Source organism: Manis javanica, chromosome 16 (assembly GCF_040802235.1).
Source record: "Manis javanica isolate MJ-LG chromosome 16, MJ_LKY, whole genome shotgun sequence".
In the NCBI taxonomy this organism is placed as follows: domain Eukaryota; kingdom Metazoa; phylum Chordata; class Mammalia; order Pholidota; family Manidae; genus Manis; species Manis javanica.
The window spans coordinates 48,964,950-48,986,898 of NC_133171.1; the positions used below are offsets into that span (position 1 = coordinate 48,964,950).

General features: G+C 40.9%; 1 protein-coding gene across 1 annotated transcript; it reads right to left on the reverse strand.

The window, feature by feature from the left end:
- Window positions 1–1,997: 1,997 nt before the first annotated feature.
- Window positions 1,998–18,465, reverse strand: LOC140846717 (tudor domain-containing protein 6-like). The gene is given in 6 exon segments (XM_073224297.1): window positions 1,998–2,093; window positions 3,354–3,478; window positions 11,083–12,169; window positions 12,171–12,589; window positions 12,592–12,859; window positions 12,861–18,465. Coding segments are annotated over 6 exon segments (6,261 nt in total). The 5' UTR covers window positions 17,127–18,465.
- Between the last annotated feature and the right edge of the window lie 3,484 nt (window positions 18,466–21,949).

The window sequence follows — 21,949 nt, forward strand, 5'->3', positions numbered from 1 at the left end:
TGATGCACCTTAAGTGAAGCAGGCTGTTATTTTTGACAAGTAAACAAAAAATGAAATTAACCTAAGGCAAAGAGAGATGTTCAATGATTTGTCATAGTGAAAAATTTCAAATGATCTAAATGTTCAGTACTAGGAGAAATGGTTTAATAAATTATTGACCATTAATGTCATGCCATGTTATATACATCTATGGCCTTCTGGCTGCAGCCAAATAGAGTAAGCTGACTATAGCCTCTCTTACACTGATTACAACTAAAACATATAGAAAAAATACACAAAGCAACTACCTGCAGACTTTGAAAAGTAAACAGGAACAGGCAGATGGAAGAATGAAGAAAAACTTGAATAACAGGAATGAGTTTAACAGGTTTTTCTTTTTTTCCTCCATCACCTAATTTTAACGGGGGGTTGGACCAAATCAGCCCAGTGGGGATGGACAGCAAAACTGAGAAATCCTCTATTTCCAGTGGATTGGGAAAAGAGGCCCCTGAATGCTAGGGAGCAGGGAATAGGTGGGAAATCCCTTCATTGTTTTTCTTTCTTTCTCTCTCTTTCTTTCCTAGTCCCTCCCTCCCTCCCTCCCTCCTTCCCTCCCTCCCTTCCTTCCTCTCTTCTTTCTTTCTTGTTTTTCAATTTTTTTGCTTCTGGCTGGTCCTGAGAGCAGCCCCAGCTACTGCCTGGGGACAGCAGCAACAGTGCGGGCACCTGAAGATCTGAGAGAAGACTCTGGCCAGTGGAACTGGGAAAGGGGCCTTCAGTCCATCTGGAGGGGGAAGGGAGAGAATTATCTTCTCCTCTTTTCTCTATTTACTTCACTCCAAAAGTGGGCTCAGTCTGCCAGCACTGCAGGATAGCACAGAGCGAATCCTTGAGAGAGACATGCTTTCTGTCCAGAGGGCCAGGACAAGGGGTCCCTACAGAGGAGGAAGATAGCCCTTGAGCCAGAAAGTGTGGAAGAAATCTCAGAGAGGAAAGAAATGGAGAATTCTGAACCTTAATACCATAAAAGAACTGATATAAGTGTCAAGGTTACCCCTGAACTATGCATATGCAGAATAGAACCAATTAAGCATAGCAGTCTTTAACAGCCTATAAATCACTGCCCATGTCTCTGAGAGGCTTGTGTCCTGGGCAGACCTGAACATCACAGCAAAGACTCAGAAAACTAGACCGACGTGGGAACCATCAAACACAGAGGGAGAGAGAGAACTTGTGGTATGAACCCAACTGGTTAATGACCTGCTATAAAAAAACCTTCAATATTTTCTAGAAGATTTTCACAGGATCCAAAGTCTTGCAACATCATATTAAAAACATTCAGGATGTAATCCAAAAGTACTCATCATACAAAGAACCAGGAAAAGCTGATGATTTCTCAAGACAGCAGATGCAATCCCTGAGATGACCAGATAAGGAACTATCAGACAAAGATTTTGAAGCAAGAGGTCCAACAAATTCCAAACAGAATAAACTCAAATGCCCAGGTATTACAATGGCCTGGGAAAATGCCACCATATAATTTTAAATGAAGAACACAGAATGTACAACTGTATGTATAATGAAATCAACTATGCTTCAAATATATAACTGACATATTCCACATAAACAGAAAAAATTATAAAAGAAAACCAAACTGATCGGTCTTTCTTTGATGGATGTATTATATAGGTGACTGAAACGTTCACTGTGTTAACTTTACCATTTCCCCAGGTTTTCTGCATCAAAAGTATTTTTATAAAGGTCACAGACACCAAATGACTTTCAATTGTTAAATCCCAAAATCGAAATCAAGGAGTAAAACATTAATAACTAGTTTGCCTAAAGGGACACCTCACATAAAGTTCAGAAGCATTGATTTTGTTATTCATATTTCTCATTGTTATTACAGTATTAGTATTTTTTTCTCTATTCTTTCTAAACACAAGGGTTTTGGAAATAGTTTAAGTAGCCTTTAAAAATGAAGGGCAATGATCTCATTGATTACTATTTATGTAATTCTATACCCCAGGTGGACTCTTATCCAACTCGGGTACGCCATTCCAGACATCCTCAGGGTTCACTATCTCCTCTCCGCCATTTGAAAGGTTCAAAACCTGCAAGAGAAAAGAAAATATTTAATACAAATTGGTAGTTTCCAAAAAGTGGAGCAATCCTCTTCAAAATAGAATACTTTAAAAGGCTAGGGAAATGATTTTATTAAACTTCAATCTTATGTTTCAACTCAATGGCACTTTAGTTCAAAAAACATATTGAGTATCTATGCCTAGGGATCAAAGATGGATAAAATTTAGATCTCAAGAAGTTCAAAATTTGGGGAAGAAACAGGCCTCTCAGCAGATAATTACAATACAATGTAGGAAGTATAGACTTCTGCAGCAGGAAATGTAAGAATATAATACAGGTATAAAGCCTTTATGGGTGGTGGAGAAGAGATGGAGAGATTTAGAAAGTAATGGTAGTGAATGCTTCCTGGAAGAGGCAATGGCTGGAGTAAATGTTTTAAAGAAAAGTGGAAATTAACAAGTTTGGTAAGGTGACAGAATACAGGTGAATAGAAGTGCATTATTAAATATATCAAAGAAGCCAAGTGGAAAGGTATATATAAGAGAAGTCAGGTAGTTTGATGTCCATCTGATATAATGTACAAAACATGAAGAAGTAGAGAGCTAAGGCTGAAGAGGTACATGGACACGCAACCCCAGGTCCTCTAGAGGACAATGCCATGTTAGTGAGCTTGACTTTTCTATTCTAGACTAGCAGTGCTCAAATTTTAATGTTATAAGAATGCATGTTCCTGGCCTTACCCGCAGAAATTGTGAATCAGCCAGGCAGGGCATGGTCCGGGGATCTACAATTTTAGAAACACACCAAGTGATTCTGATTTAAGTGGTTTTCAGATCACAGTAGAAACACAGTGAACTGGAAGTGCCCAGGAAATGTTACACTCAGGAATGAAGAAGTCAGATCTGCATTAGGCAAACTTCACACTGGCAGTATGGAGGATCCATGAAAGGAAGACTAGAAGTAAACCAAATACAAGGTCATTAGAGTAACCTGGTTTGAAAGGAGGGACTTAACCAAGGCAGTGGCGTTAGGTATAAAAAGTTTTAACTAAGAGATAAGAAGTGGAAAGTGTGGAACTTGGTGACTGATAGGATTTCAGGGGAAAGGGGATGAGAGAGCCAAGATATTTATATGTGAACTTTCTAAATGATTTTCACACTGAATCAAATAATCAGGGGAACAAACAAGTGAAACTGTTCAATTGAATTTTCTAGTCTGATAAAGTTTGGTAGAATTTCCTTAGCAGTCTGCAAGTACATGTTTAGATAAAGTACTTCAACTTTACTTACCCTTGTGCCTTCTTCAGCTATTTCCAAAATCTCACATTTAGACCATGTGTTTCTTAGGCTTGACCACACAACACATTTGGAACCAACGGTAAATCCCTTCAGAGGGTAAGTGTTCTCTGTTTGAGCTGCCAAATTGAATAGAGTAAAACCCAATGCATGCCTCCTAAGCCTTTAATGTGAGCTATACAAACAAAGCATTTCCTTAATTTGCATTTACTATTATTCCTCTGTAATCAATATCGTATCTGGTGTTTGTCCTGCCTCCTTGCCTCAATTTTATTTTAAATCCACCCAGGACTCTCTTTCCATAGAATTCCTACTACTTTCCTCAAAAAACACCACCATGATGTAATGTGTTTTGCAAGGCTGTGAATCTGATTCCTAACACTGAAATTACTACCAAAAACTTGTTATTACTGCTACGTGTGGTGTGGTCTATGTTTACAGCAGTCATTTCTCTAGTGAGGCAGCATATTGCAAGTGAGCAGACATTCTTATCACAAAGCTACTACTTATTATTATTAAAATGTGGCAACGAGGAATAAAAATTTAAGGCAGCATTTAAATAAATTATCATAGAGCCACAAGATGGCATACTATGGATTTAAAATATTTGTAAAGTTATTTCAGGGATTAAAAATGCAGGATTCAACAGTGTAAGATAGTATGATCTCTATTTTGTTTTTGAAACTGTATGCAAATTGACATACACAGGGCAAAAGACAACAGGAAGGGAGTAAAGCACAGCATTAATATCGTCATTTCTTGGTGGTAGGAGTGGTGAGTTTCAGTCTCCTTAGTCTACTGTTTTCTCTATCAGACACAATGACTCGAATTTAATAATAGAAAAATTGACATTTAAAATGTTTAACTTTATTTTTAAAACCCTAAAAGTTAGCCATTTCATGTAATATTTAAATCTTATTAAGTAGCCAAGAAAATAGCTACTTAGCAATAGTAAAAAATAATGTAAAAGCCATAAAAATAGCAAAAAATCATCATTTATAGAATATTAATGACAATAAATGCCCTCTAACATTATCTTATGGCTGTTAACTTTTTTGGTCCATAGGGGCTCCCTACATCTGGCTTTGAGTTAAGGCTTTCTAAATGAATGGCAAGGCATATGCATGAAACAAAACAGCTGAATTTGAAAGATCTGCTAAAATGATCTCTGTCATAAATTCATGCCTATAGTAGTGCTTGGCAAAGGAATACTATGGTTTTTTAAAAAAACTTACCAAGAAAACCTCTTGATTTTTTTTTTTGGTATCATTAATCTACAATTACATGAAGAACATTATGTTTACTAGGCTCCCCCCTTCACCGAGTACCCCCCACATACCCCTTCACAGTCACTGTCCATCTGCGTAGTAAGATGCTGTAAAATCACTACTTGTCTTCTCTGTGTTGCACAGCCCTTCCTGTGCCCCCCACGCACTATACATGCTAATTGTAATACCCTCTTTCCTCTTCCCCGCCCTTATCCCTCCCTTCCCACCCATCCTCCCCAGTCCCTTTCCCTTTGGTAACTGTTAGTCCATTCTTGGGTTCTGTGGTTCTGCTGCTGTTTTGTTCCTTCAGTTTTCCTTTGTTTTTATACTCCACATATGAGTGAAATCATTTGGTACTTGTCTTTCTCTGCCTGGCTTATTTCACTGAGCATAATACCCTCTAGCTCCATCCATGTTGATGCGAATGGTAGGATCTGTTATTTTTTTATGGCTGAGTAATATTCCATTGTGTATATGTAGCACATCTTCTTTATCCATTCATCTATTGATGGACATTTAGGTTGCTTCCATATCTTGGCTATCGTAAATAGTGTAGTGATAAACATAGGGGTGCATCTGTCTTTTTCAAACTGGAGTACTGCATTCTTAGGGTAAATTCCTAGAAGTGGAATTCCTGGGTCAAATGGTATTTCTATTTTGAGCATTCTGAGGAACCTCCATACTGCTTTCCACAATGGTTGAACTAATTTACATTCCCACCAGCAGTGTAGGAGGGTTCCCCTTTCTCCACAACCTTGCCAACATTTGTTGTTGTTTGTCTTTTCGATGATGGTGATCCTTACTGGTGTGAGGTGATACCTCATTGTGGTTTTAATTTGCATTTCTCTGATGATAAGCGATGTGGAGCATCTTTTCATGTGCCTGTTGGCCATCTGGATTTCTTCTTTGGAGAACTGTCTATTCAGCTCCTCTGCCCATTTTTTAATTGGATTATTTCTTTTTTGTTTGTTGAGGCGTGTGATCTCTTTATATATTTTGGATGTCAACCCTTTATCGGATCTGTCATTTATGAATATATTCTCCCATACTGTAGGATACCTTTTTATTCTGTTTATGGTGTCCTTTGCTGTACAGAAGCTTTTCAACTTGACATAGTCCCACCTGTTCATTTTTGTGTTTGTTTCCCTTGCCCAGGGAGATATGTTCATGAAGAAGTCACTCATGTTTATGTCCAAGAGATTTTTGCCTATGTTTTTTTCTAAGAGTTTTATTGTTTCATGACTTACATTCAGGTCTTTGATCCATTTCGAATTTACTTTTGTGTATGGGGTTAGACAGTGATCCAGTTTCATTCTCTTACATGTAGCTGTCCAGTTTTGCCAGCACCATCGGTTGAAGAGACTGTCATTTCCCCATTGTATGTCCATGGCTCCTTATCGTATATTAATTGACCATATACGTTTGGGTTAATGTCTGGAGTCTCTATTCTGTTTCACTGGTCTGTGGTTCTGTTCTTGTGCCCGTACCAAATTGTCTTGATTACTGTGGCTTTGTAGTAGAGCTTGAAGTTGGGGAGCAAGATCCCCCCCCCCCCACTTTATTCTTCCTTCTCAGAATTGCTTTGGCTATTCGGGGTCTTTGGCGGTTCCATATGAATTTTTGAACTATTTGTTCTAGTTCATTGAAGAATGCTGTTGGTAATTTGATAGGGATTGCATCGAATCTGTATATTGCTTTGGGCAGGATGGCCATTTTGACGATATTAATTCTAGGAGCATGGGATGAGTTTCCATTTGTTAGTGACCTTTTTAATTTCTCTTAAGAGTGTCTTATAGTTTTCAGGGCATAGGTCTTTCACTTCCTTGGTTAGGTTTATTCCTAGGTATTTTATTCTTTTTGATGCTATTGTGAATGGAATTGTTTTCCTGATTTCTCTCTCTATTAGTTCATTGTTAGTGTATAGGAAAGTTACAGATTTCTGTGTGTTAATTTTGTGTCCTGCAACTTTGCTGAATTCCGATATTAGTTCTAGTAGTTTTGCAGTGGAGTCTTTAGGGTTTTTTATGTACAATATCATGTCATCTGCAAATAGTCACAGTTTAAATTCTTCTTTACCAATCTGGATTCCTTGTATTTCTTTGTTTTGTCTGATTGCCGTGGCTAGGACCTCCAGTACTATGTTGAATAACAGTGGGGAGAGTGGGCATCCCTGTCTTGTTCCTTATCTCAGAGGAAAAGCTTTCAGCCTCTTGCTGTTCAGTATGATGTTAGCTGTGGGTTTATCATATATGGCCTTTATTATGTTGAGGTACTTGCCCTCTATGCCCATTTTGTTGTTTTTATCATGAATGGATGTTGAATTTTGTCGAATGCTTTTTCAGCATCTATGGAGATGATCATGTGTTTTTTGTTCTTCTTTTTGTTGATGTGGTGGATGATGTTGATGGATTTTTGAATGTTGTACCATCCTTGTATCCCTGGGATGAATCCCACTTGGTCATGGTGTATGATCCTCTTGATGTAGTTTTGAATTCGGTTTGCTAATATTTTGTTGAGTATTTTTGCATCTATGTCCATCAGGGATATTGGTCTGTAGTTTTCTTTTTTGGTGGGGTCTTTGCCTGGTTTTGGTATTAGGGTGATGTTGGCTTCATAGAATGAGTTTGGGAGTATTCCCTCCTCTTCTATTTTTTGGAAAACTTTAAGGAGAGTGGGTATTATGTCTTCTCTGTATGTCTGATTTTTCCTTTCTTGTTTCTGATTCTGTTGATGTGTGTTGACTCTCTTTTTCTCTTAATAAGTCTGGCTAGAGGCTTATCTATTTTGTTACTTTCTCAAAAAACCAGCTCTTGGTTTCATTGATTTTTTTCTATTGTTTTATTCTTCTCAATTTTATTTATTTCTTCTCTGATCTTTATTATGTTCCTCTGTCTGCTGACCTTAGGCCTCATTTGTTCTTCTTTTTCCAATTTTGATAATTGTGACATTAGACTATTCATTTAGGATTGTTCTTCTTTCTTTAAATATGCCTGGATTGCTATATACTTTCCTCTTAAGACTGCTTTTGCTGCGTCCCACAAAAGTTGGGGCTTTGTGTTGTTGTTGTCATTTGTTTCCATCTATTGCTGGATCTCCATTTTAATTTGGTTGTTGATCTGTAGATTATTTAGGAGCATGTTGTTAAGCCTCCATGTGTTTGTGAGCCTTTTTGCTTTCTTTGTACAATTTATTTCTAGTTTTATACCTTTGTGGTCTGAAAAGTTGGTAGAATTTCAATCTTGGGATTTACTGAGGCTCTTTTTGTGGCCTAGTATGTGACCTAATCTGAAGAATGTTCCATGTGCACTTGAGAAGAGTGTGTATCCTGTTGCTCTTCGAAGTAGAGTTCTATAGATTACTATAGGTCCATCTGTTCTAGTGTGTTGTTCAGTGCCACTGCGTCCTTACTTATTTTCTGTCTGGTGGATCTATCCTTTGGAGGGAGTGGTCTGTTGAAGTTTCCTAAAATGATTGCATTGCATTCTATTTCCCCTTTTAGTTCTGTTAGTATTTGTTTTGGTGCACCTGTGTTGGGTGCATAAATATTTATAATGGTTATATCCTCTTGTTGGACTGAGCCCTTTATCATTACATAATGTCCTTCTTTATCTCTTGTTACTTTCTTTGTTTTGAAGTCTGTTTTGTCTAATACTAGTACTGCAACACCTGCTTTTTTCTCCCTGTTGTTTGCATGAAATATCTTTTTCCATTCCTTGACTTTTAGTCTGTGCATGTCTTTGGGTTTGAGGGGCGTCTCTTGTAAGCAGCATATAGATGGGTCTTGCTTTTTTATCCAATTTATTACTCTGTGTCTTCTTATTGGTGCATTCAGTTCATTTACATTTAGGGTGATTATTGAAAGGTATGTACTTACTGCCATTGCAGGCTTTAAGTTTGTGGTTACCAAAGGTTCAAGGTTAGCTTCTTTACTATCTTACTGTCTAACTTAACTCACTTATTGAGCTATTATAAACATAGTCTGATGATTCTTTATTTCTCTCCCTTCTTATTCCTCCTCCTCCCTTCTTTATATGTTGGGTGTTTTGTTCTCTGCTCTTTTTAGGAGTGCTCCCATCTAGAGCAGTCCCTGTAAGATGCCCTGTAGAGGTGGTTTGTGGGAGGCAAATTCCCTCAACTTTTGCTTGTCTGGGAATTTTTTAATCCCTCCTTCATATTTAAATGATAATCTTGCTGGATACAGTATTCTTGGTTTGAGGCCCTTCTGTTTCATTGCATTAAATATATCATGCCATTCTCTTCTGGCCTGTAGGGTTTCTGTTGAGAAGTCTGATGATAGCCTGATAGGTTTTCCTTTGTAGGTGACCTTTTTTCTCTCTCTGGCTGCCTTTAATACTCTGTCCTTGTCCTTGATCTTTGCCATTTTAATTATTATGTGTCTTGGTGTTGTCCTCTTTGGGTCCCGTCTCTTGGGAGTTCTGTGTGCCTCTGTAGTCTGAGCAACTATTTCCTCCCCCAGTTTGGGGAAGTTCTCAGCAATTATTTCTTCAAAGACACTTTCTATTCCTTTTTCTCTCTCTTCTTCTTCTGGTACCCCTATAATGCAGATATTGTTCCTTTTGGATTGGTCATCCAGTTCTCTTAATATTGTTTCATTCCTGGAGATCCTTTTATCTCTTTTTTTGTCAGCTTCTATGCATTCCTGTTCTCTGGTTTCTATTCCATCAATGGCCTTTTGCATCTTATCCATTCTGCTTATAAATCCTTCCAGAGTTTGTTTCCCTTCTGTAATCTCCCTCCGGACATCTGTAATCTCCCTCCGGACTTCATCCCTTAGCTTTTGCATATTTCTCTGCAGCTCTGTCAGCATGTTTATGATTTTTATTTTGAATTCTTTTTCATGTAGACTGGTTAGGTCTGTCTCTGCAGATCCTCTCTCAGGTGTTGTCTGAACTATCTTGGACTGGACTAAATTTTTTTGCCTTTTCATGGTGATAGCAGTGGCTGTAGGCAGGTTACAGGTGTATCAGCTGGGAGAAGAAAGTCCTTTCCTGCTTGCTGGATGCTTTACCCTTCTCCGCTGCCTGTGTCGGTACCCACACTCCTGGAGCAGCCACCAGGTTAATCCCCTAAGCTGCTGTGGGCGGGGTCTCTGTCAGAGCAGTGCAGAGCCCTGCAGGGAGTGGCAGGCACTCCAGGTGTGCTCCTCTGTGATAGCGGCACCCCTGACGGGCAGCTGTATGCCAGCAGCGGCCTTTGGGTCTGGCCTAGATGGCTGTGTGTTGGGCTGGGATTCCGGTTGGCTGCTGTGAGTGCGCCTGCTCCCTCTGGCTCTGCTGCAGGTGCGCGCAGGGCTCTCCTGCGTGGGCCTCTACTGGGCTCCTCTGGCTCCACTGCCACCGGTGCGCATGAGCAGCAACCAGGCTGTTCGGTCACTGCTGCTGCAGGCTCGTACAAGCCTCTCCTGGTCCCCTCTGGTGCCATTGGCGCACACAATCTGCTCCCGGTCCCTTCCGGTGCAGCCGCCCCTGGCACGCGCTGCCACTCTCCCGCTACTGGGCCAGTGTGTCAGGGTCCGCGCCGGTTGGAGGAACGACTGGCAGGCTGCTTAGTGCCATGAGGGGCCTCAGAGCTGCACTGCCTCCCCAGGGTTTAGGGCGCCTAAGTTTCCCCAAGATTCCCAGCTGCTGGCTATGTGTGCTGGGACGACTTCATCCAGCTATGGGATCCCTGTCTCTTTAAGACTTGCAGAAAGCACTTGCTTTTCTTTTGTCTCAGGGGCGCCGGTTGCGGGGACCTGCCCACAGGTTTTGCTTTTCTGTTTCTCTAATATCCAGCACCCCATGCACCTTGTGTCTGTGTTCCAGGTGCGGATTTCTAGAGCTGGTTGTTCAGCAGTTCTGGGGTTTCACTCCCTCCCCGTTCTGACTCCTTTCTTCCCGCCGGGTTTTGGGGTGGGGGAGCACTCAGGTCCCGCCTGGCTGCAGCTTGTATCTTACCCCCTTTGTGTGATGTTGAGTTCTCACAGATGTACATGTATCCTGGCTGTTGTACTGCATCCACTGGTGTCTCTTTTAGGAGTAGTTGTATTTATTGTATTTTCATAAATATATATGTTTTAGGGAGGAGATTTCCTCTGAATTACTCATGCTGCCATATTCCTGTGATCCTGAATATAACCTCTTGATTTTAAAGACAGTTTACATTTCAAGTAAGATTACCTTTGGAGACACACATTTTAAGCATTTTATTTTTAAACAAGTAAATCAGCATTTCACCTAGCATGTAAAGTATTACTTTATACTGACCTCACAACTTAATTTCCCCATGTTTAGAACACCCCTCATAAAATCCAAATCTGATTTTCTATTCAGGTTTTAATCTATTTCTCCCGAAACTGATTTTTTAAAAATTCAAATGAGAATTGTTCTCTTTTAAGACAAGTACTTTTGAAGGCCATAGAGTTAAATGAAAGTGAAAAAGAAAAATTCACATACCTGAGGCATGATCTTGTAAAGCCTTCTTGTGTTTCCTTCCATCTCTGGATTCTTCAGAGAACAAAGAAGTCAGCGATGCAAGAGCATCTCTGTTTGTATGTTCTGTAAGTTCTTCTTGATGCATGTTCATTCCAACCTGCATTTCAGGATCACACTTCTTTCCATGGAGATGCAGTGGTAACCTATGCTGGTCATCAAAACATTCCACACAGTTTGATTTTCTCATATCCTCAGCACACATGGGTTCTTGGGCTTCCTGACTAACTCTTAAATACAAAGGGTTTATTTTGTCATCTAGACACAGCTGGGCTGTAGGTAATTCTGGCTCTGGCTGCTTCTCGGCTTCACTGCCAAGGGGAAGCTTCGCTGTCAATGGTGGCAGGACAGCTTCTTCTGTGTCACAACATTGAGGGAGTAGGGCCATCGGAGATGCCAGGCCTAGCTCTGCTTTTTCTTCATCCCCAACTAGAGAATGCTGTAGCTCAATGGATTCTAGTTCCAAGAATTCTTGTGATTCATCATCAGGAGAAAGTGGCACCTCAAGTGAAATCAGTTCTAACAGCTCCTTTGGTTGACCAGCACAAGGGGATGATGTGTTAAATCCTGTCATTAGGTATTCGTCATCAAACTTTGCTTTGTCAACCAAATGGCACTCTACTTTACCTTCCAGTGCCTCAGTCCCAATTTTTTCTTTATCTGGGTGTTCAAAAGCTTCAAACAGGTCATCAGGTTCAGAGTCACAGAATTTACTTTGTTTGCTTTCCATAACGTTTAGATCGTTTTCAATTCTTGCAGAGAGCTCATCCATCTGTGGTTTCACATATAGTGTTTTACCTTGTCCAGCTTTACTGCTCAGTTTCTTACGTCCAACATCAGGACTGGGGTACTCAAGTGCTTCCTTTAAACCTGGGCCATTTTTCTCATAGGGCAGATCACTGTTACTCATACCAATCTTAGAATATTTCTTCATTTTCTCATTAATACTTTCACCTTTGCTTTTCAGGTCAACAACTGCTAAAGGGATATCACAAGCATCCCTTTTGATTTCTACTATTTTTATTTCCAACATATCTTCTGTTATTATTTCTATAAAAATAGTCACTTCCTTCTTGAGGGCACAAGCCTTCTGAAATATTAAATCCTGAGAGGCAACATGGAAAGGCTTGCATGGGAACCACCAAAAGTTCAGAAGGAATGTTCCAGAGTGCTTTTGGGTCCACACAGTCTTCAATGTTTCCAAAGTCCACAAGCCTGACGGATACAAGGTATTCTTCACAAATACCGGTGATAAGTGCCCTATAATAATGCCCATCTTCTCTATGTCTCACTATGCAAGGATCTCCAATATGAGGACATGAGATACAACTTCTCCCATCTGTTAGCAGTTCTCCAGCAGTTTGTACTTCTACTTCTAAATACTGCAGTATCTCAGTATCGGCAAATTGACACCAAAAATATTCAGGTCCATCTATCACAGTGGCATATGCTCTTATTACCTTCATCTTTGATTATACCAGTTAAGAAATATTGAAATGTCTATGTCTGATCTGTTGACAGACTGTGAACTGATATTTTTATTTATTTGGGTAGAAGGTCCTATTTGAGATGTTTCATGTAAAGCATATCTGTTAATCATATCTTCTGCTATGATCCCATGTTCATCAGCAAGAATAACTTCCCATCTGTCTTGAAATTTGACAAATTCACATCTTATCTGAGCCTCATCCATCCTTAGAGAAAAGTAATGCATCATTTCCTTACAGTTTAAAATCTCAGGAGCCCAATGAATGCACACTTAAGGAGCAGTGAATGCACAATCCTGGTAATAGTGCATTAGTAAGGTCAAGCTTGCCTTTCTTGTTAGTATGAACCACAGACATATTGCCATAATCTATAAACTGTACAGAGACAAGGTCATCGGACTCTTGTTCCATGACCATGGCACGATACCATAAATTGTCTTCTGGAAAAATGGTGCACACTAAATCTCCTCCTTGCAGAGGTGGACCTGCATAATACTCAGGCCTTGCTCTAATATCATTTAATCTCTCTGAAAGACAAGTAATTTTAGCTTCATCTTCCATTAGCTGAACATAAAAATCAAAAACATCATTTATATGAGAAAGATATACAGTTGTTTTAAATCCAGGCAGTTTAGTCTTCTGAGGGATCTCAGAAGTTTTTAGAGGCAAATGTTTGCTGTATGAATCCCCTGTTTTTCTCTCTGAAAGAGTACCTTGTAGTTTTGTGACTTTCAAAGGGGGCTCAGCAAAATTTTCTTCTTTCTTTTCTATTGTTAATGGAGACACTTGATTATTTTTATTTTCCACAGAGTCCTGATATGGAGTGATTAAGGTTGACTTTGTTGAACTTTGTAAAAGTTTGGGCTCCTTACAAGCTAAGTTGGCCTTAGATTCTCCCAGTATCTCTGCAGTGTATAACTTGTTCTCTGTTTTACTTAAATACTCTGTTGGTGACAACTTCTTATTCTCCTGTTTTACTTCAAGTGTTTTGGTTGCAGAGAGGAGGGCTTCTTTTTTTCTTGTCCCACCTTTATAACCAAGTAGCCTTAACTTCTCATTAATATTAGCATTAATTTGAATACTATGATCATATAGTTCTATAATCAGTCTTCCATTTGGATCTTTTGCTACGACCAAAGCCTTCAATGACTTATCTAAAATAGTCTCCTTTAACCATGTTGTAACTTCTTCTGGTGTATGATCAGGAATATTAGATAATAAACATTTAATAGCTTGCATGGGCAAAAGTAAGACATTATATGCATCATTAGGAATTGGAAGCAGATCATCCATTCCCACCACATAAACGTTCCCAAAATCAACAAAGAAGACTTTACTTGGTTCTTTTTCTATTATTATACTCCTGTACCAGATTCCATCAGTATACTTGGCAAGACACAAGTTTCCAGGAATCAAGGGAGCTGTTTTTAAATTCAGCAAAACTTTACTTAACTGTGTAATATTACATGACAACTGTTATAAAATATTTACATTTTTTTCCAATTGGCAATAAAATGTCCAAGGGTCATCAACATGTGTTATATACACTGATTCTTCACTTCCAATTCTCATATCATGTGTTGAATAGTAATAAGAATGTAGCTGAACAGAGGACTCCAGAGGTTTCAGAAGCTTTACTCGTCTTGCAAGTCTCTTTTCTACCAAAAAATGGCATGCACTCTGAAAGGCTGTTAGCAAATCGACGACCAACAGTTCTTCATCATGTATTGAAGCCAACGCAAATATTGTGCATTTTAATTCTAGATTGTCTTCCCATGCATTATCCACAAAGTTACTAAAAGCTTGTATTGCCTCTTCATCCCAAATAAAGGGATTTGGACCAGTTGGTTGAATTAAATTATAAAGACTGCACCTAAAAGCCTGAGCCTTCACCTTGAGGAACTCTTCACTAATTGAATAAATATTCTTCACAGATACCTTCTCTTTGTCTCCATAATCTACAAATATTACATTGACATGCTCTGAATATTGTGCCCCACTAATCAGAGCTCTGGACCATTTTCCATTTACTGTTCGTTTTGCTAAGCAAGCAGGAGTGGTTCCCTGGTAAGGAGTAGCTGTCTTCTTGCAATAGTCCTGAATATTACACATCAGAGTTTAAAGTTCTTTTATGTTCCTGGTCAGCTGGCACCAGAAGTGGCCAGGGTTTTCAATGTAAGACACTTTGACTTCTACTGTACTTCCAACTTCTAGTCCTCCTTCACAAGAAGAGCCTGGCTTATTTTCCAAGAAATTCCGTATAAGGGAAGAATAAACAGATACTCTTTTCTCTTTTTCCTGCACAACTAGTCCAGTTGAAACATTTGTAACTGTTGGGCCAGTCAAAACTTCCGAAACAGACTTGGTTTTATTATTCCTCTTGGCTTTCTGTTCTACTTCCATCTTCTTGGCAGAGGATATTTTGTTATTCTCCACAGCAAAATGGTTTGAAACATGCCCTGGAGAGTGGGCACTTAAGGGAATATTTTCCTTTGTTTCAAATTCCTGATACTTGGCATATCCAGCTTGTGCAATTACCTTACTAATGTTTTCTTTCCCTGTTCTTGATTCATCTAGAATCTCAATAACATATTGATTATTGTGCTTAGCAAGGACTTGGACAACTAATTCTTTGTGGAACACAGTCTTTTTAAAAAAGGAAATTGCTTCCTCACTCCAGTTTTTTCCCAAAGGCCAAATACCAGCTAGTGTGCACTTCAGAGCCAGTTTGGGGAGTTGCCTGAACTGAGGCAGCAGCATCCTCATGTCATGCCAGTCCACATTTTCTGAGTTGCCTTGGTCAACTAAAATCACATCCACTCTCTTGTCATCTAATTTGGTGATGACCGCCCGATAATAGCCATTTTCTTTCCATTTGACACAGCAGAGGTCATCAGGTTCAGGTTTCAGAACTACACCATCCAGCTTACTGGCCGAATAGAAACTGCACATTCTCTTCATAAATTTGCTGAAGGTGCCATTGTGTTTCCTCAACCTAATCCAAAACTCAGAAGGATTTTCAGCAAACTCTACCTGGACATCATAGAAGGCATTTATCTTTAACTGGATAGATTTTAAGGCTGGGGGTGAAATCTCTTTTTCCATTTCTTTAGCAGAAGACTGAGAGTGAAGACCCCTTTCTGCTTCCTCCTTCTCTTCCTCCTCTCTTCCCTGGCCCTGAAGGAATCTGTCCACCAAGCAACAGGACTGCACTCCGAACGCACAGTTAAGATTAATCCCATCTTCTCTATACAGGGTGACATAATACACATGTTCAAAGGAACAATAAAACTCGATCTTTGCATTCACTGCCTGGCCCAGGATCAGGGTCTTCAGGTCACCCACCTGTGACGGAGACCAGCCTCCCCCACGGTCCTAGAGTCCAGACAGAGCACAAGGGTAGGTCACCACAGGCATTTGAAAATATTCAGGCAGCAGATAGCGGAGGCTACTGCAACTCACCAACTCCTTCCTTCCATAGTCCACGTGAAGCACCTGGGCACAGCGCTGGAGCGGAAATGTCTCGAGCAAGAGCGCCCTGTACCAGTGCCCATCCCATCCACAGGATGCGCACGGAGAGCCCGGCTTATCTGGGCTCTCCTCCCCCTCGTTCCACGTGGCGCTAGTGGAGTTCTCATCGCTTGTCCCCGTGGAACCCCGGTATGTCTGCTCCATGCTCTCGGACAGGAGGTGGATCTCCTGTGAGAGGTTCCGGAGCTGGCAGTGAATGCGGTGGGGGTGACACACCTGGGTCACCACCACGGGCTCCGTCACGCCCAGCTGCAGTTGGGGATAGACGTAATCCAGGCCAGGCCGCTCTTGCTTGGGGAGGATTTTCGGGAGGCCTGGGGGCTTGGGACCCATGCCAGCAGTGGCTGTGATGAGGTAGGGTTTGAGTAGCAAGCGGAAGAGGCTGCTGGGTACCTGCCGGGCCAGGCCAAGTGCCTGCATCTGCTGGAACACACTGGGCACCTCCAGGAAGACCAGGTGATGGAGGTGCAGCACGTCCAGGACCTGCCCGTGCACCTCCTTGCCCTGCAGGTTGCTAAGGAAATCCACAGCCCTGGACGGCCAGTGCTGGGGCTGGTCCCCGCCCGCGCTGCCGCCGCCTGCCGGCACCAGGCCGGCCAGCACGCAGCCCAGCACGGCGGAGGGCATATGGAAGAACTCGCTGCACCCCGGAACCAGTGAGTCCGCGCTGGACGTGACGGCGCGGCCCTCGTCAAGCAGGAAGACGCGGCTCTCCTGTGCTTGGTGGCTGACCACGCGGCAGCGGTACCACAAGAGCCCCACCTGCACCAGGCACAGTTCCCCCGGCGAGACCAAGGCGCCTCCCAGCGCCCCCGGGCCGAGAGTGGCCGCCGCTTCCTGGATCTTTCGGTGCAGCCGCAGGTACTCGTCCTGCCGCTGGCCCACCAGCCCCCAGAGCTGCACTGGGATCACCTCAGGATGCACGTCCACGAAGGACACCTTCAGGACCAACGAGGACCCCGGCGTCGGCAGCCAGGGCGTTGAGCACATCTCCGCGGCGGCTGCGCTCACGGAGCTGTCAGGGCGGCGGGCCAGGCCCGCGAAGCCCCCCCGCAAGGAGATTTCCGCAAACCCCGATTCAAAGGACAAAGGGACTGGGTGGGATGCCTGGTGAAGCGCGACTGGTAGGACCCGGGCTACCTGACCAACCGCTCACGGTTGCGCAGACGCGCCGGTATTTGCAGCACGTGGATACCCCGCTTCCGGCCGCGGGCCGCGGGGGTTGGGGCGCCGCGGGGTTGGAGCGCGGCGGGGACCAGGGCGGGAGGTAGGCGTGAGGGCCGTTCAGGGGGCCACGAGGCGGCAGGACTGGGACACAACCTGCTCTCCCCAGAGTGCTAGCCTGGCAGAGCGCAGTGGGGAGGTCCACACGCAGAGTTACTTCTTCTCCCCTGCCAACTAACCCCCACCATGCGCCGTGCGCGGCCCTAGCCTTGGGAGCAACGCGAAGTGGAAGCGCCAACTGCACGTTCCTGGGCGTCAGGCGCGAACTCTCAGCGGCCCGGGGGCGCTACAGGCCGCCGCGAGGGGGCCCTGCTTGTGCTCATTCGCGGTCTGACCTGGAACAAGTTACCTACCCTCTCAGCAGGCTGCGGAGTGCAAGCGGCTGAACCTGTTGGATTGCGTGAATTGATAAGAGTTGTCGTGAAGGTTAGAATAAAGTGTGAGAGCCCATTTGGAGACTGTTAAATGCTTTCTTCCCCACAATGACCTTGTATGTGTCTCTTTGCCATTTGGTTTGCCCAGCTCTGGCATCCCTACTTTGTAGGCATATATTCTTCATTTACTCACAGAGCTAGCAGAGAACTGGACACCTAAAAGGAGGTTAGAGCATGACTTCATACTCCCGCTGCATCTACTATGGCAGAGGGCCTCTTGGTTAGACGCTTGTTCTTTCTCCCCACCGCAGTCTTCCAAGGTCCTTGGAAGACTGTATTTGTCAAGGGGGAGGGAGTGGAATGGAAAAGTGCAGGCAAACTATGAGTAGCTTGCAGAGCTGTGTCTGCATTAGATCTTTGTTGATAGTTAAGTTAGATGCATTCATGGGAGTTTCTCACACTTTTTCGTTTTACTCCTTCACGTTTTGAAATGTCATCAAATACAGTATCTGTGAGATGAAGACAGTGTTAATATAATCCTGGCTCAGTGTCTTCAATCTGTCAGGTGAGAGGTTACCCTGTGCTTCCAAAGCCTTCTGTGCTGACTTTTTCATGGCACTTTAATGTTGTTTTGCAATTGTCTTTGACCACTTTGTCATCCTGTCAACTTAAAAGCTCCTTTTGGCAAAAACTGTTGCATTCCTGAAATCTATCATGGGGCTAAGGCAATAAATAACAGCTGAATGAATAAATGAAAGAGTGAATTTTATTTTTCTAAGAAGTTAGACTTTAAAGTTAAGACTATAAACTCATTCTTAAAAATTCATTCTATTTTCCAAATTCAAATTCATGTTTCATATTCATGATAGAAGAAAAATACATATTTGGTTTAAAAATATCTAACAACGTCTAGCTCAAATGTCTCTTCCTCATGACCCTACTTGAACTGATTATTTCTTCTATTTGTATGCCTCTGTTATCTATCAATCTATCATATTTTGCATTTTTTAAAACCATTTCTCCTTTCTACCAGAGTGTGAACTTCTTGAAAGCAGGGACTCGTCTGTATTTTTATATTCTCAATACCAATCTAGCACAATTGCTGGGATTTTACAAACATACCAGAAGTGTTTAACAAAAGAATACATAGATAATCTGGCACTCTGTTCTTTATAGTGAAAGGAAGGAGTTTGTTACAAAATGGTCTTATTACTTGGAACTGTTTGATCATCACAGGCAACAATGGAGATTTCCCTTAATCCTCTATTTCAGTTCAAGCAGTATAACCAAACTCTGTTACAGAGACCACAGACTTGTATATATCCTAGAGGTCAAGGTGTATCATGTAGCCATTATGGGCTGAAAGACTTTTCCTCCCATTCTTCCAGGTATTTCCAGTGTTCCGCCTTCTGTGTCTGGGGTAGGTAGCTTTATTTTGCTCTGTCTTGATCTTCTGCTGGGCAGGGAACTTAAGAAATCAGATCACTGCACTGTGAAGACTAAGCTCCTGCTGTATATAGTTCCCATACTTTTATTAAGCAAAATAGTTTGAGTTCCATAGAACAGTAAAAAACTTCCTTCTATTAGGCTTCACAGCCCTTTGGCATCAGAAAAGGTGAGAGAGGGAATATCCTATCTTAATACAAATATTTAAGAGTTAAAAAAGAAGAGGATAAGGTGAGTAGATTGTGTCAGAGGTATTTGGATACTATATTGTGAATTATTTTAATATATTTTTATGGGAACAAGATGCAGAGTAATTGAGCAAAACAGATAAATAATGTTTATTTTGTGTTATTTAGATCTCCTTGTATCAAGAATTCTAAACAAAAACACAGTGTACTTTATGGTCTATAGTTTCTATGCCACTATTCAGTCCTGTTTAAAGATGTTTACTTAAATTAAAAAAATTTTTTTTTAATTCTTTAAGTGAGAAATACCCTGTTAAGAGAATGAAAAGACAAACTAAGAGAAAAGACAGGGAGAAAATATTTGCAAACCACATATCTGACAAAGGACTTGTATCTACAATATATGAAGTCTTCTTCTTCTCAAAAGTCAGTAAAAAAAAAAAAATCCAGTTTGAAAATGGGCAAAAGTATGGAAAGACATTTCACTGCAGAGGATATACTGACAATAAAGAAGAACATGAAAAGATGTTCAAGGTCATTAGCTGTTAGGGAAAACAAAATCATAATCATACACACACCTGTGATAACAGCTAAACTAAAAAGCAGTGATAACATCAACACTGGCCAGAAGGTGGGGAAACTGGATCACTCTTATTGCTGTGGGAATGTAAAATGGTACAGCCACTTTTTAAAAATTAAATATGAACATGCCATATGACCTGGCAATTGAACCCTTGGGTATTTATCCCAGATAAATGAAAACTTTTGTTCATGCAAAAAGTGTACACAAATGTTTATAGCAGCTATATTCCTAATGGCCAAAAGCTGGAAACAATCCAGGGGTCCTTCAACGAATAAATGTTTAAATAGTGATGCATTCATGCCATGGGATATATACTACAGCAATGAAAAGGAAAAATGAACTCCTGATACATGCAACGCCTTGGAATCCTCTCAAGGGCATTTTGCTGAGTGAAAAAAAGAAACCAAAACCCAAAGGTCACATACTGTGTGATTCCATTTCTAAAATATTCTTTAATTAACAAAAATATAAAGAACAAATTAGTAGTTGCCAGGAGTTAGGGATGGTGGGAGAGGGGATGAGTGACTAGAAGGGGGGTGGCATGAAGGAGCCTCGTGATCAGACTGTTCTGGATCTTGAATGTGGTGGTGATTACAGATGCTCACAAAGGTGATAAAATTGCATAGAACTACACACACACACACACACACACACACACACACACACACACACACGTGCATGTAAAAAATCTGCATCTATGGATTCCTTTAGATTTTCTACATGGTATCATGTCTTATGCCTTCCTTACTAATATATATGCCATTTATTTCTCTTCTTGCCTCTCTATAATGGGGAAGAACTCCAGTACAGCTTTGAATAGAAATGGTGAGAATGGATAGCCTTGTCTTGTTCCTGATTTAGGGAGAAATTCATCAGTTTTTCACCAGTTTGATGTTAGCCATGGGTTTTACTTAGATCTTTACCAGGTTGAGCAAAGTTCCTTCATTTCCTAGTTTGTTGAGACCTTTGTCATGAATAGATATTGTATTTTATCATATGCTCTTCCACATTCCATTGAGATGATTTTTTGTTTGTTAATAAGGTGAATTATAGTGATTGATATTTGAATGTTGAATCCCTCTTTTATTTCTGGAAGAAAAAAACCCACTTAGGTATATTCTTTTTATAATGCTTAATTCAATTTGTTAAATTTTTTCACATCTGTACCCATGACATTTTTTTCATATTTTTTGTGGTAGGAAAATATTCATGACTTACCATTTTAACAATTTCTAAGTGTATAGCTCAGTGGCATCAAGTACATTCACATTGTTGTGCAACCATCACTACTGTCCATCTCTAGAACTTCTTCATCATCCCAAACTGAAAGTCTGCACCCATTAAAAACTAATTTCTCATTCTCTTCCACTCTAGTCCCTGATAACCAGTATTCTGCTTCCTCTTTTTATGAACTTGATTATTCTAGGTATTTCATATAAGTAGAATCATAAAATATGTGCCCACTTGTGTCTGCCTTATTTCACTTAACATGATGTTTTCAAAATTCATCCATGTTGTAGCATGTCTCAGAATTTCCTTCCTTTTTAAGGCTGAATAATATTACATGGTGTGTACATACCACATTTTATTTATCCATTCATACATTCATCTGTCAATGGATAATGGGATTGTTTCCACTTTTGGCTATGTAAAAAACCCTACGGACATTGGTGTACAAATATCTACTCAAGTCCTTGCTTCAATTCTTTGGGTATATACCTAGAAGGGGAATTGCTGGATCATATGATAATTCTATGCTTATTTTTTTAAGGAACCTCCATATTGTCTCGTTTAGTAGTTTAGCCATTTTATATTCTCACCAGCAATGCACAAGGGTTCTAATTTCTCCACATTCTCACAAACACTTATTATTAATCCTTTTTTTAATAACAGTCATCCTGATGAGTATGAAGTGGTGCTCATGGATTTTTGCATCTATGTTCATAAGATACATTAGTCTGTAGTTTCTTTTTTATAAAAGGATTTAAGCGTTTTGATAAT